At 40.9% G+C, this 16,388-nt stretch overlaps 1 protein-coding gene across 1 annotated transcript in view; it reads left to right on the top strand.

Moving 5' to 3' along the window:
* Positions 1-16,388, top strand: part of camkvb (CaM kinase-like vesicle-associated b) — a 48,276-nt gene that overhangs the window by 16,985 nt on the left and 14,903 nt on the right. The window contains exon 2 of the mRNA XM_026935792.3: positions 16,004-16,105. Coding sequence (XP_026791593.1) covers positions 16,011-16,105 — 95 coding nt within the window. The 5' untranslated portion in view covers positions 16,004-16,010. The remainder of the gene's footprint in view (positions 1-16,003; positions 16,106-16,388) is intronic.

The raw sequence follows: 16,388 nt of genomic DNA on the forward strand, positions 1-16,388 counted from the left end.
GATGCTGCATGTCAGATCCGTCACCAGCTGATAAGGTCATAAGTTCAGTAAACTATATCCAGTGCTGGAACGCTACAAGACTGCGGTTTCAACTCAGCTTTCCTGCGATATACAGCTCGTTTTCAGGTAAGCCCTTCATTAGTTGAACAAGCCTCCAGGTTCGGATCTGAGGAACACTCACTTCCACCAGCAGGTCCAACAGAAATAACATATCACTACCCATAGGGCATGGCAATGCAGCCCAATAATTACCAATGGGAAGACTGGGTCCTCTTTAACACCAAAAGAAGTCAGTGTTTATCACACAGCTGGAGCCATTGATTTGAAGTTAAGCAACTTCTGCTGTGCTTTTTGTCTAATCATGTCTGCAGGCTAGCTAAATCTATTCAGAAGATATTAGTGACTTGAAATGCAAAGTATTTCCGGCTCTGACAGTTTGTCCAATTTTCCATGAAGATCCTGGATTAAATTACACTGTCTGCAATCCATTTCCTTCCAAGTAAAAGCTGCTTCAGTAACTAAAAACTTCATGGCTGTGGGTAAAATGTTATTATAAAGCAGACAGCGTCGGTTCTGAAATCTGATTGGCTGAGCGTCGAATTCTGTATTAAACCAATTTTAAAACCTTATCACACTTTGTTCTGTTGTCCATGGAACACCCCAATCTTTGACTGTTATGTTGTCATGACATTTCCTTAATAAAAGATAATCGATAAAATCACCCAGACAGCATGCAGCAGCTTTTAAAAAGCACTGCAGCCAGCCCTTTTTCAGCGTGATTACAGTGGGCGTGTCATGTTGTTATGGTTACAGTGTATATGTATATATATATATATATATGTATAAACCCAAAATGTGCTCCAGGAAGCGGTTTTCCACACAAAAATACTACTGTCTCTATTAAAAACCAAAGCTTACTATTAACAGAAAACATTTTGTGGAGGAAGAATTATTTATTATAAATAAATAAATAAATACTTTTTAATTCTTTATTTAGTGCTTATTAATGTTATTGTCTCCATTTTATAAAAGTGGGCAAAGGCTTTTTGGCACTCTGCTTTCTGGGATTCTAAGAACACCTTTAGCCATAATAAAATCACTGTAATGCACGCCGTCTCAGGCCGTCTCACGGCTTAACGGTTTCATATTTCATATAAATCATATAAATCTCATACAGACTGCCAGACATGGGGAAAAATCTGAAAAGTTTGTCCTGGACTTGTGTAAGCAAAGTGAACGTGATGTCTGTGCAGGTGTTCTGAGCTGCAGGTCATCGTACACCTTCATTCTCGCAGTAAATAAAGCAGCTCAAAGCCCTCTGGAAAAAGCAAAAGAGCAGGTAAACGCCTCCACAGCAGGCCTGCCAACCTCTGACTCACACTCGCTCTCCAGCATCTAGATTTCAGAGCCTCTGAACATCCATCACCACACATCCTATTACTCAATAGGATTCTTTTGTGAACGTATCTTAATGAATGTCACGTTGTTCTAATGACCGTTATTCAAGCTAATCAGCCCTTTAGGCTTCGTGAGCTTTGAGATATTGCTGGAGCATATTACCGTCTGCAATCGGGGAGCAGTTAGCTAGAAACGATCTGCAGAATTACCATTAATTGGTTACACTATTGATTTTCTCCTCAAATTACTTCCAGTGCCTTGGAAAATGGCTTGGAAGCTATGTTTCATTTCCTAAATACGAAACAATGGTTTGATTTGAGACTCAGCTATGAACCCTGTTCTACAGAAATCTCTACAAAGAGGTAAGTGGAGCCATCCATCTATCTGTGCAGGAGTTTAATGAAACCTCACCCGGGTTTAGATCACATATTATACGTTTTCTTGAATTGCTTCAGCATTTGTATGGCGCTTGTATCCACATTCAGTCTGAACCGTTAAAAGTTTGAAGTTTGAAGTGGCATTTCTGTTGGGATTTTCTGAAAGAATATGGAAAGTTTCAGTATTTTATTACGTTATGGATAGAAGTGAGATATACTCATGTTGTAAAAGTGGGTTGGCTAAACTTATGAGTGGTGTCCAATCAGAGGTGCAATCATTTACATATTCCCAGGGGTTTATGGGAAATGAAGCAAAGGCCTTATCATCTGGGAGACTCTCACTGCAATTGGTTATGAAGCTGTATTTTTTTTTTTTAAATTTGAGATGTTTTCTTCATAAGTGAGATGGTCTCAATTGTGATCCTGGTGGTAGCTCAGTGGTTAAACTGTTAAACTCTTGATCAGAAGGTTATGAGTTCAACTCTCAGTACTTATCTCTAGATAAAGGTTTCAAGATATGTTCTTTCTGTGCTAACAAACTTCTTTTGCCATCTATCAGTCACCATTGTCCTGTGATACCTTTAGGAAACATCATCCTGTTTGGTTTGTGTTGTACTCATGTATGGATCATTCGCAAACTTCTAAAATTTCATCCAAATTTGTCAAAATCCAGCAGCTAGTGAGGTTTGGAGACACCCAAAAACAGAGGTTTTGCTTGTTTATATGCGTCCAGGCATCAGAATATTCCTGTATACATGGTTGTTGTAAGTATGCCTGCGTTGCCATTCCTAAATACCTAGCCTACAGCTGAGCATCTGTTAGCACCTCCAGTACCTTGTGGACTGAGCATGCGCATATATCTCCTTTTGGTTCATTTTCCGAATAAGGTGTTTACATGCAATAAACTTCCGATTAAAACAGGCATACTCCAGGGGTGGGAATCGGAATTTGGGGAATCAAAATTTTGTCTTAATCTGAATCAGGCAATCGGATTGCGGCGTTTACATGCACATCAGTGTTCCGATATTAATCGGAATTTGGCAATATTCTAATTAGTATTGAGTCACGTAAACGCCGCATATAAGTCCGCAAGGAATTGTGGGTGCTAACAGATGCTTAGCTGTAGACTAGGTATTTAGGAATGGCAACTCAGGCATACTTACAACAGCTATGTATACAGGAATATATCGATGTCTGTATGCATATTAACATCGTATTCGGAATAGGGCTGCAACCCGGATATAGACCGGACAGAACAGAACAGAACAGAATTTGATGTGCATGTAAACGTAGTCAGTGACTAATACAACAGGTTGACATGAGCTTACACTTTCTCAAATGATTTAAATGAGAAATGCAAATCATTAAGACAAAATTCCAATTAGCCAGGCTTACTGCTGGTCTGCTATAGTATAGTGGTTAGAGTGCTGCTTTTTGGTGGTGAATGTTGCAGGTTCAAGTCTGCTGTTAGTCAGTTTCTTACTAATAGCCTGAATGTAAGAGAAATGGTTAAAAAGAAGATTCTCTGGTAGAAGAGCTGTTGCTCAGTTGCTTGTGCTTTGTCTCTGGTGGTGGACATTGTTGCCCCTTTGGGTCTGTAGGCTACAATGACTTAAGAGAGTTGGGTAATGAGATGGGTGGGTGTGATGGAAGTTGGTGGAGACTTGATCATAAGGGAGGCAGCAACTGTCAGTGTCCCTCACTGGGCTGCAGTCCAGCCCAGAAATATGCTGTTATTCATGTTTTCTTAGGTGTCTTGAATGTTACTTTCTCTCCTTTGTTTCCCTCTCTTCCCACCCTTTGTTTTCATCCCCCCACCCCTTCAACTTCCTTCTCATGAGGGGAAAAATGTGAGACAGCAACTTAGATTTCCCAAGAAGCAGTTTGGCACACTCAAGCATGGCAGCAACAACGACACATATGACACTGCCGTGTTGAGCCACACACACTATACAGAGTCAACTATAAACTATAGTTGCTTGATTGATGGTAAAGTAAATAATTTCAGTGGTGTTACATGAAACTCCAAGTATAACACAACAAATATAACGTCATATTCCTGAAATATCAAGCATTTTATTGTGCCTCCTTAAACGTACCATTATCGATATCAACATTATAAAAAGAGAATTGTGGCAAACTGCAATGCATTGTGGGTAAATGGGTAAATGCTTGAAGCTTACTCCATTACACCATTCACACCTTCACTAGAGTGGAACTGTGTGTATCATGATGGTTAGTGGAAAGTCATTGAGGGTGTGTTAATAATTATCAGTAATTATTACCTTTAATCAGACTAAGATCTCAAAACATGTGCATTCTGTTGTTTCAGAAGAAAAGAAGAAGCAAACAAAATAAAACAGTAGGAGAACATTCCAGAAATTTCCCTACAGGCTTACATTAGTACAACAGAGTAAATCTTTCACTTTGGTTTGGACTGGTGTTGGTGTGGCAGCATCACCTGCAGCTTCCTGTTACTGAAACTGCACTGAACCTACAGGGAAGGGGCTGAAGTTAAGAACCAACTCAAAGACTAACCCTAATTTAATCTTTCTGAAAGGCTTTGGTCTAGTTTTTTGGTTGATCCAGGACAAAAATCCAACAAGTAAAGGCATGTGCCACTCTCCCATAGCACAGTGGTTAGAGTAATGCTCTCTGGTGGTGAATAGTACAGGTTCAACTCTCTGTTTAGTTAGTTTCCTACTAATAACCTCAATCTGAAAAACTTTTTATTTTTTTATTTATTTATTTTTTTAAGGTGTTCTTGTATGAAGATTGTTCTACTTCTGTTGTTGTTGTTGTTGTTGTTGTTATTGTTGCTGCTGATGCAGAACAAAAGTCCAACATGTCAACAAGAGCATGAGCCTTCCATAGTATAGTGGTTAGTGTAACGATCCTCGGCGGTGGAGCTTGTAGGTTCAACGCTACTTTTATTAAGTTTCCTACTAATAACCACAATCTAAAAGAGAATTTAAAAAAAAGGGTTCTGGTACGAGGGTTGTTCTAGTTTTTGGGTGACAAGATAAAAGTCCAACATGCCCATTACAATACAACGCTTTCATAGCATAGTGCGTAGAGTAATGCTCCCTCATGGTGCATGTTGTAGGTTCAAATATGATTTTAGTCAGTTTCCTACTAATAATCTGAATCTAAAAGAGAAATGTGTTTAAAAAGAGGTTTCAACAAGAGACATGTGGCTCATTTGGTTGAGACTTACCTCTGGATTTAGAGAGTGTTGGATCAAAGCTCTACTCTAAAATACAGTAACTCAAAGTGTAGTCCACTGAGCGGGGCGGTCAGTGGGCCATCGGCACGGGGAGAGCACTGAGCGGGGTGGTCAGCGGGCCATCGACACGGGGAGAGCACTGAGCGGGGCGGTCAGTGGGCCATCGGGATCAAGAGAGCACTGAGCGGGGCGGTCAGCGGGCCATCGGCACGGGGAGAGCACTGAGCGGGGCGGTCAGCGGGCCATCGGCACGGGGAGAGCACTGAGCGGGGCGGTCAGTGGGCCATTGGCATGGGGAGAGCACTGCGTTGGGTGGGTAGTGGCCATGGGTATCGGGAGAGCAGTGGGCCATTGAGAAAGCAGTGAGTGAAGTGATCAGTTGGAGACCCCTAACTAGGGTAGTCAGTGTGCCAGCTGGGGTGTGGGGAACACTGAGTGGGGGTGATCAACCATCTTGATGATTGATTCAAGAGCAAGCAGGGAAAGGAAACAATGATCTGCATGTCAGAAGAAATAGCTTTTTAGTGGGTTGTAAGACCTAGAAAAATATTACCACCCACACTTTCACCTACCTCCTTCCCACCCATCCTTTTCTCTACTCTTTCAACCTCTTCCATCCTCTATCCTGCTTTCAGGGCTTCCACCATCAACTTACACAGCCACTGTGAGATTTGAACCCACAACCTTACAGCTGAGAGACAAGGCTTTTTACCACAGCACCACCACAGCCTACACAACTAGGAGCTATTTTTTGGGGGTTTTGTCTTTTAAAAGCAGACCAACTTGGGGGGAAAAAAAATGCTCAGTAAAAATCTATATGATTGATTCAGGAAACCTGAAACCTCACTGTCTGTTGGATTTTGGCAGCTCTGTACAAAATCTGAGCATCCAAATGAGCCTGAGAGGAGAGGATGAAGTTTTAGCCGCCTCCAAACAAACACACATTGGTTAAACACTCCAACCAAACAGGGTGATGTTTCCCAAAGTTATCCCAGAACAATGATCAATGGTAGATGTTAGAGTGCGCAACACATCGAACACCACTTACGATCGTAACTTGACAATGCTTTTAGGAACTGGTCACCAGGTTTGTTGGTGTAGATGGACTTTTTATTTCCATGTTGTTGCTGAAACATGTGAGCATACACCTGCAACATGAGGGGAGAAATGTGGGACAAGAACTTAGATTTCCTGAGAAGCAGTGTAACCCCTACATATAATAAAATTCGGTTTAGTTTATTAAATCCCTAAATAAATAAGCAGGGCCCTGGGTAATTATCAGTGACACTGGACTGTAAACTAGCTAAAGGACAGTGGACTTTAACTATGGATTCCAGCCAGATGTTAAATGATTGCTGGTGCCTCTGTGTATGAATCTGCAGTCTGTATGTGAATACCAACTGCAGAAATATAGCACCTCAGTATACCTCTGGCCAACTGAGAAAACGCCCAACAAGAGTAAAAGGATAAAAAAAAAAAATTAAGGTATTTTACTTGTGAGCTTCAAATTCTGAAAGAAAAGCAAAAAAAATTAACAAGTATTGTAGTCAGATGTTAACTGGCCAGAAGACTGCAAGCTGTCCAAACTTAAGCCTTAAGCCCAAAATATACAGTGGGCTTATGCTCGCATGCACACACACACACACACACACACACACACACACACACACTCAATGACTACAGCTGATTATTACTGAAACCTTTGCGGGCCTGGAGCATCACTTGTAAGTGGTGGAGCTCAAAACTAAAATAGTCGCTTCACTTGTCTGATGCAAGCAACCAGTGTGAAAAAAAATTGAATAACCAAAAAACAAAACAAAACAAAACATAACAAAAACAGAAAAACAGTGTGAACACTACTCACATCCCTTGGCAGCAGGTGATGTGCAAGTGCAAGTAAATGTTGTTCACGCTGCTCTATGAGGAGGAACTAACAGTGATTTAGGCAGTGCGCAGGGAAAAGTCTTTTGCCCGGCAATGCTATGGTTTCTCTCTTTCAGTCCTGCAGACGAACGTTTCTCAACCAGAAAGAAAGAAAAGAACACTGTCCGTGTCCTCTAGCCAAATACATATAAATAACAACTAATATGTTAGCTAACAGCAAATTGTCTAAAAGTATAAAGTACAAAACGACTCACTACACCACATTGGATATATTTCCACTCGTCGCATACATAGCCAACAGCGCTCCATCAAGCTAGCTAGTGCTTTAACACTCACAAAACAAGAAAAATACAGAACTGCATGCACAATATTAATTCAGTAATTAGCTTCCAAACACACACAAACACACACTAGAAGTGGTTAACTCTTTGTTGTCAACACAAAGAGTTAATAACTCACATTTAGAGTTGATTATCTCAAACTCTACTTCTTCATTCAACTCCGTAGGACGTAGCGTGCTATATCCTACCTTCACCCGTGGCTCGGCTCCAAGCCCCGCCCTCCTGTTCTGTTGGTTCCAAAAATATTAAATAAACGACTCCTTAGAGAAAACTTATCACCATATCAACAATCAAACGTTTTTTTAATCCATTTATGCTGTTAGACACAAATAATTCTCATCCTCTGACCAGTCAGAATCCAGAATTCCACTGCACTGTGGTATAACATTTAACCGTTACAGAGGTCTCTGTTGCGAAGTTTTTACGAGACCTGTTTTCCTGACCTGAGAGTGTCTGTAGGATTGGCGTTCGATAAATCATAGATTTATGTACATGAAGAACAGCATCACTGCAGCGTGGGCTGAGGAGAAGATGATGCAGTTTCTCAAAACCATCACACTTTTAACAGCTTGGCTGACGGCAAATCCATTTCTCATGCTACGACCTGGCCGGAGTCCATGATGACCAAGCTACAATCTATTTTTATACTCTATATAAAGTGGTTATATAAAAGACTATAAAAAAATATGAGATTCACACAGAAAAAATATATATTGCTCCCTGTGGACCGCTGTAAAATATTGCACTTGCGGGTCCTGCGTTTCAATCCGAGTGACATAATGCATTTCCTAGCTGATATGACAGTATATTGAATACTGTATTCGGTGTATTGAATTGAGTATATGAAGTTCTTCTTTGCGTGTATGTGTGTGTTTGTGTGTGTGTGTGTTTGAGGAAGTAGATTTCAGAACTCTACATCTTTACAGAAAAAACCCATCTTTCTGATCTCAATGCCTACATTACAGCCCTTTCCCTGTGACACCTGATGGAATTTACAGTCAGTAATCGGTCCTCTAGGCTCCATCTCCGAGTCAGCAGTCTAACAGGGCCTTCAATTAGCGCTCGAGCCATGCTAACGCCCAGTGCCGCCGTTATTTATCCTCTCCCACAGCTTCGGAAAATTCATGCGATGCCGATTTTATTGGGCGCAATTGCTGAGGCAGCAAAATGAAGAAGCGGAGATGATGAGATGAGAGCTGCAAAAGCACCGACATCTTGAGCGGCGTGTAGTCTAACACGGTGATGATGTACACTGTTGTTAGCATGGGTTAGGGTTATGGGTGCACAATTAGAAGAGAGATTAGGATACATTTTGGGCAACAACAGTGACCAGAATTAATGCTGCCTTCAACTATAGCTCGTAACTCGGAATTTCACATCACTGGGTAGAACCAGAGAAAATGCCTGCTCAACCTGGAATTCTTCCTCTGGGTGGTTTTGAAGGAGTCTTCAACCCATGACGTCATGTCAACATGGCCACCCCCACCGTCAACAGTAAATAAAATATCATTTCTGTACTTTAAATGAGTTTAGTAGTCACTACACTTTAGTTGGTTAAATCTATAACACTACCCATACAGTGAGCATAAACTCATGATTGTTCGTGTCATTTTCCCACACTTCCCAACTCGAAGTTTCACACCAAGCTCGAAAATGGTGTAATTCCGAGTTAAGACTTCCCATTTCCGAGTTAAGTCGAGTGCTGCGTAAATCTATGTTCATGCGGTAGCCGTGGTAACCAAACGTCACTAAGCAACAACTCTAACAAGAGTGACGGTGTTTCTGTGATAAACTGTATGCTTATAAAATGCCAGAAATTCCTTCATATCAAAGTTGACTTACTTGGGACGTTTTTTTTTTGGATCACTGGTGTGATGATGAGCAGAGTGACACTTCTTCAGAACAACTGACTCAGTTATAAGTTGCTCTGAATTCAGTGATGAAAAAGTGGGGGAAGTGGTGTGTGAGAGGGTAAGAGTGTACCTCTGCCATGAGGTTACAGCAGAAGAGGAACGTTCTGCTGCAGTCTCATACAAAAAGATGTCGTGTGTGTGCCTGTGTTTAAAAAGGGAGTGGATTCAGTGTGTGTGTGCGTGTGTGTGCTTAAAATGGGGGGTTATTCATTGTGTGCGTGTGTGTGTGTATGTGTGTGTGTGCTTAAAAAGGGGGTTGATTCAGTGTGTGTGTGTGTGTGTGTGTGCTTAAAAAGGGGGTTGATTCAGTGTGTGTGTGTGTGTGTGTGTGTTTGTGTGTATGTGTGTGTGTGTGCTTAAAAAGGGGGTTGATTCAGTGTGTGTGTGTGTGTGTGTGTGTGTGTATGTGTGTGTGTGTGTGTGTGTGCTTAAAAAGGGGGTGGATTCAGTGTGTTTGTGTGTGAGTGTGTGTGTTTTGTGAAGCTAAGCTAATGAAACAAGAGGATCAATGCCTCTTGCACTTTTACAAATGAAGTGCTACAAAATCTCGACACACTTCATTTCCGTGCCAAACTTTTTCATTGCCTTTTTAAAATAGCCTCCGTAATGCTCACTGTGTGTGTGTGTGTGTTTGTGTGTGTGTATACATACCCCACACTTCAAACCAAAGGGAATGCCGATTATGGTTGCACCCATTATGTTCTGTTCCAGCAGATCTGCTTTAGAGTGGTTCTGGAGGAGTCATGCTAATACGGTTTCATGGCTAATGAAAGTAGAAAGAGGGGATAGAAAAGAAAAAAAAAGATAGCAGCATGTCTCTGCAGCATGGAGAAAACACACATCCTCACATTCTCACTCTCACACACACACACACACAAACACACACACACACACACACACACACACACAGCCTCATATCTGCAGTTCTTATGTATTATTAAATACCCCTGGACCAGCATTCCATTCAGTGTTGGAGATGTCCTGCTTTGCTTGCTAACACATATCAGTTACTCACTTACTCAACCCATGAAAAGGATTGAGTCACTAATCAGGTGGGATACAAATGTAAATGTATTATATTTATTTAAATATTTATTTGTTTAGCATAAAAAAACTTAAATAGAAAAAAAAAACTTAACTAATATATCAATGCTCAACACAAATATCAATGCTCTGGAAATAGGAGGTGTGGCTTCTGTGTCAGTATCTGTCAGTGACAGTAAAGGAGGTGTGGCCTCAGTATCTGTAAGTGACAGTGAAGGAGGCGTGGCCTCAGTATCTGTAAGTAACAGTAAAGGAGGCGTGGCCTTTGTATCTGTCAGCAACAGTAAAGGAGGCGTGTCCTTGGTGTCTGTCAGTCTAAGGCACTTTTACACTTTGATTTGATTGAAATCTGTTTGAACATTCCTGAATCTACACTGAATTTTTGTTTGCCAGGAGGAGACACACAGACACACACTCCTAACACACTCCTAACACACTCCTAACACACTCCTAACACACTCCTAACAGTGTTCAGCCCAGCATCATGTGAGTGTGAGGATCCTTTGTGTGAACGGTTTGAGAGGAACTGTTGCACAATAATATTGCTTTCATGCCGGAATCTAACTGGGCCCTGGTGCAGTGTGCACAGCGTGATTAGTGCAGGCTGGCAGGCCGTGAGTTTACACAGAGGTAGCACAGCATCTTTACAAAATGTCTGAGAGAAAATAAGGGAGAAGATGAAAGAGACTATGAGATGGAGTTGAGGGAAATCTACTGGACTCTACACTGAAGTGTTGCACCTCCATGATGTAACTTGTATGTGATGTAGAGTAAGAGCGCTCACCTTCTAAACCCACCAGGCTGAAGGAGATCTGCACTCCAACCAGGGCAGGCTGAGAGGAAAATAACAAGGTGCAAGAGAAAAAGAAATGTCAGAACACAGAAGAACACAGAATAGACCAGAGACGCGAGACACGGCTATGTCATGCTACACACGTGGAAGACATTAACAATAACGAAGATACAACAAGTCACAGGTCTAACAACCTGCATGAAGTACCTGAAGATACAAAGATTCACTGTGTGTGTGTGTGTGTGTGTGGTATCAGATTTCTTTACAAAGTTCTAAAATGACTGTGTGCCTCAGAGGCTCGAGCTGTCTGAGTCTCAGATGACTGAGAAAACGACCCCAAGAGCAAGACACGACACAGAGACGGCACGGGCCGTGGGTGGCAGCGTGTGTGTGTTTGTGTGTGTATGTGTGTGTTTGTGTATAGAAGGGGTGGAGTCACAATAAAGAGTCGGGACTGCGCACTTTGATTAGGTTAGGGAATGAAGTGCTGCAGGAGAGAATCTCAGACAGCAGTGGTGAGAACAGAGAACCCCAGAGAGAGAGAGAGAGAGACATGCACACACACACACACACACACACAGACACACACACACACACACACACAGAGCATGCATAATAAATAATGCTGTAAAACTTTCTCGTCTTGGTTTCTCCAGCTCACATCACTCTCATGACTGTTATATCATCACCTCCTTCCTTTCTCTCAGCCTCAAGTGAAGAAAAATGAGCCATTCATAATCTGACTGATGGAACAATCAGAACGAAAACCTTCATGTGGACAGCTAAATCCGGAAAAATAAAATCGACTGATCCAAATGAATCTGAATTCAAATTAAAATGATTCTAACAAGGTGGATTGTTTGTTTAATAATGAGCTAAACAGAAGATTAATCACAGTGTAAATCATTAAATCTGATTAATTCTGTCAGATTTTGGGCACAATGACGAGCATAGCAGCTGAAAAAAAAAGAATAAAATGTCCCTTAAAGAAAGCAAAGTAAAAGAATTCGAGATGTTAAGATGAAATGATCAGATAACAACTATTTTTTTCACAACCTGCGATTGAAGACTTGCGTACGATAAGGACGTGTTTTAAGACAAGAGACGTGATCACAAGCCGATGTTAGCTACTTGTTTCACGTTGATATGACTCACACACTGCTCACTATGCTAACATTTTGACACTGAAAGCCACTCCATACATGTGCATGCAGTAAGCTCCAAAATTACTGGCACCCTTTAAACGAATTGGGTGAAATTAATGCACATGAAATAATTCAAGAAATTACTTATTTAACCCGAAATCATTCTCATTTGAATTTTCCTTGAAGAATATTTAAAGTAAATGCTAAAGAAAAACTTTTTTTTTCTCAGAAAGTCTCTTCTGGCTTTTGGCTCAGTTTGAGGTGGCGCACATGCAAAATGCCATCCATCACCATGAGGAAAACTAAACAGCTTTCTACACAGAACATACAGATGGCTGTTGATCCGATTTAATTCATTCAGACTGATGGGAATCGCTCTTTCTTTCTCAGCCAAGTTCTGTCTCTTTTTTTCTCTTTCACTCTGTGTTCAGATTTTGTCGTTCTGCTCTCCTGAGACTGAGACTCTGAAGCACTGATGCACTAAAGCCCTGGTCACTTCGCTTAATCGTTCTTCACAGAGCCCTGAGGAACATTTTTCTCTTCTCTGACTGTTTAGTTCAGCAGGCGATAAGGAGACGTCGCCGGATCTTTTTGTACCGTCATACACACAACCTCTCTCTCTCTCTCTCTCTCTCTCTCTGTCACACACACAAACACACACACTCTCTCTCTCTCTCTCTCTCTCACACACAAACACATACACACAACCTCTCTCTCTCTCTCTCTCACACACACAAACACACACACACTCCCTCTCTCTCTCTCTCTCTCTCTCTCACACACACAAACACACACACACTCCCTCTCTCTCTCTCTCTCTCTCTCTCACACACACAAACACATACACACTCCCTCACTCTCTCTCTCTCTCTTTCTTTTTTAAGAATGTAAACAATACAAATACATTAATCAGAATGAACAAATAATTTGTTCCTCTTCTTCTTTTTTAAACATTCACAGGGTAACAATGAAGGCACATGAGCGGGAGTTTTTTTAAGCGAGTAGTCAGTCACAAAGCTTGCGGAAAAAACAAAGACCATGTTAAATGATATGAACGTGAACTATCCATTTACAGCATTCTTTCAATCATCCTTAGTAACTGCCTGGTCAGGGTCTCAGTTTCAGGAAATAGAACCAACTAAATGTCACGGGCCTGCACACACTTATACAGATTACAGATAAAGGTAGGGATATTTGTATATTTGTATAGGTATATAAACGGATATAGATACAGATATAGATAATGGCATTGTGTTACACCTCTACTGTCTGTCTCATCTGCTTGCTCTCTCCCCATCCCTCCCTCCCTCCCTCCCTCCCTTCCTTCCTGTGACAGTCAAGGTTTCCAGCCAAAAAGGACAAGCTGCATTGTAAGATTGCTCCAAGGATTTAGAGTTGTCTCTTCATCACTTCATAAGTAATCTGCATAAATAATTTGTGCCTTTTTCTCTTTGTTGCGGAGTCATGGCTTTGTGTCACATGTAAATAAAGTCTTCTTTCAGGGTCACTTGCTATGTGAATGCAGGGTTAATGCTAAATAAAATAAAATAAAAAGAGCAATAGTTTATATCATGTTACATTCCAAATTAAGGTATTAATATTCAGGCTTTGTTTCCAATTAAGAGGCTGAACACATCTTTAAACAGTGGCACCAAACCTGAAAATTACTACATGACTGTAAATATAGAAACAAAACCCTGAGGAACAGCATCAAGAAAAAAAAAGTTCTCCCGTGCTTGTGTGAAGGCCAGGTGTGGCTCGGTGATTACTGTGATTATCATGACAATAAGGAAATGGAGAATAATGCTGTATGAAGGAGATAAAAAGAGGGTCTTCAGAGCCATGACAGTCATTTAAAAACCCATTTATAACTGAATTGTGTAAGTATTTATTAATTTATTTATCTGAGGGGAGAGAAAAGTTGTCCATTTTAACTATGCAGATCAATCGTTTTTTGTTACAGATTCAGTCTGGCCAATCACATGCTTTTATCTCAGCCTGTGCTTTTTACATGATGCACAAGCTCATTGATCTGGAGGGAAATTTCAATTTGTCAGTGGTGAGGGCTCGAGCCGGAGACAGAAACGAGCTCTTAGTGCCTTTAAGTTTCTCTCTCTCTCTCTCTCTCTCTCTCTCTGTTCATCTCTCTTTTCTGAAGCTTATCTGCAAATCCTGCAAAATCGATCGCCGTTTCTGTTGTCCTCCCGGGGATTCAGAGGCCTCGGAGTCTGAGGGAGATGATAATAACGCAGTTATGCAGCTGAGAGCATGCCAGACAGTCCATTTATACACCCAATACCCCTATCACACACACGCACACACACACACACACACACACACACACACACACACACGCACACACACATCTCTATATGGTGCCATCACTATCAAAGCCAACCATCTTGAAGTGTATGTGTATGTGTATGTGTGCATCACTTTACAAGAATTGTCTTTGTTACTGCAGAAGATTATGAGATAAATGTAAGGGATCTGTATCGTTATAAAAAATAATCAGTCACTGACTTCACCCCGAAGTTGATTATTTTCCTATAACAGCACATCCCAAAGTGTCTTATACCACAATTTACCAGCAACTACAATTTTTTATTTATCAAACAACGACACGCCATACTTTTCTATCCATTTATAGTTACGATTAATGTCATGGAACGTCTGTGAAACAAGTTAGTTCCTGTTCTCACTTGCTATAGCAGCTATAAATAGTCCACAAAGCGTACACTCCTCTGTCCTGAAGATGTCTGGCACTGGAGACTCCTTCCGTAAATGTTAAATAAAGGTCTCCTTACAGAAAACATCAACGAGTACACACTTTTTAAAAAATTTCTTATGTTGCGCCTCTGCTGTACAAGTCTCTGTGAATGAGCTGTTGCTATAGTAACGATAACGTATTAGAATGATCGCATTAATATATAAACGTGATTTTCAGCCGCACTACTGTTATAGAAAAGTAATCAACACCTTCCGACTCTTTTGCATCTGGTTCCTCTCAAGCGTTCTTCCTCATGTGTTCTCAGGGAGCTTTTCCTAAAATTTACATGAATTGAATTATTAGAGCAGATGTTTTTAGAACAGTGGAGAAATGATATTTTGGAAAATATTACAGCCAAACCTTCTTAGAAACTGCTGAACACTTAATGAATGTTCTAATAACGTTCTCTTCCAGCTGCTCTGTTGCTCGGTAAAGTCAGGATATCTCTTTTTATTTGTTTATTTCCCTGTTTGAAATCCCCACATACTGCATTTTCATTGTTCTTTTTTTATCTCTTTTGGCTATTTCGTAATTCTTTGGGATTTTGAAAAATGCAGTTCCTTTCAGAATTTATTTCAGGAATTCATGATTGTCTCTCCGCTTCTTTGTCTTCATCTTCCTCCTCTCCCCTGAGTCCTGACTCATTCTTTCTCCACGAGACAAACACACGGCGTCGGTGTGTCCATCTCCGGGCATTTGGAGGTAAATTAATTTTGCTGGCGGGTTTGAGTCCCACGGTACCGCGAGCTATTTCTCAGGCTCCTGAATTTGGAAGCTTTGACGTTAGCACTATTCAGGCATCGCAATAATTTCCCCCGGTGGGATCGGACGGTCCTGGAGATGAGCTCTGAGTGAAACTGAGTATATGATATCACAATATCATGATGGATATTATGGTATAAATCATTTGTATTTGATTGATTTATTTATTCAGAGTCTGTGTGTGATATTAGAGTTGGGCTTTGTTTTGAGTGCCACTGGTGCTGAATTTACATTTGAATAGAACAGGAATGTCTTTTCCTTTTCTCCATCTTTCTTTTATGTCCCTCTATATTTCTTTATGAACCTCTCAATTATTCTCTTTATGTCTCTCTCTCTCTTTTTCTCCCCAGGAGTGCCATGCCGTTTGGCTGTTTAACACTCGGAGAGAAGAAGGACTACAACAGTCCCACAGATATCACAGACAGATATGATCTCGGCCAGATTGTTAAATCGTAAGCACCACTGAATCCATTATGTAAAGGATAAGGATAAAGATGTAAATGTCATGTTGGCCATAGAGGATTACTATTTGATGTATCCCTAATGACTCAGGATCTTAGATTCACTTCAATTTTTCACTTTAAACTGTGATTTTATCCGTCCTCTTTTGAATTTTTACCCCATGTTTCTCCCAATTTGCTCCTTTTCCAATTCCCAACCCCTAGCTATCTCTCTCAACAGCTACCAAACATGGAGCGTGAAGGTTAGCACGTGCTTTCTGTAAAACAAAGTGAG

The sequence above is a fragment of the Pangasianodon hypophthalmus genome, chromosome 20 (genome assembly GCF_027358585.1).
Source record: "Pangasianodon hypophthalmus isolate fPanHyp1 chromosome 20, fPanHyp1.pri, whole genome shotgun sequence".
Classification (NCBI taxonomy): domain Eukaryota; kingdom Metazoa; phylum Chordata; class Actinopteri; order Siluriformes; family Pangasiidae; genus Pangasianodon; species Pangasianodon hypophthalmus.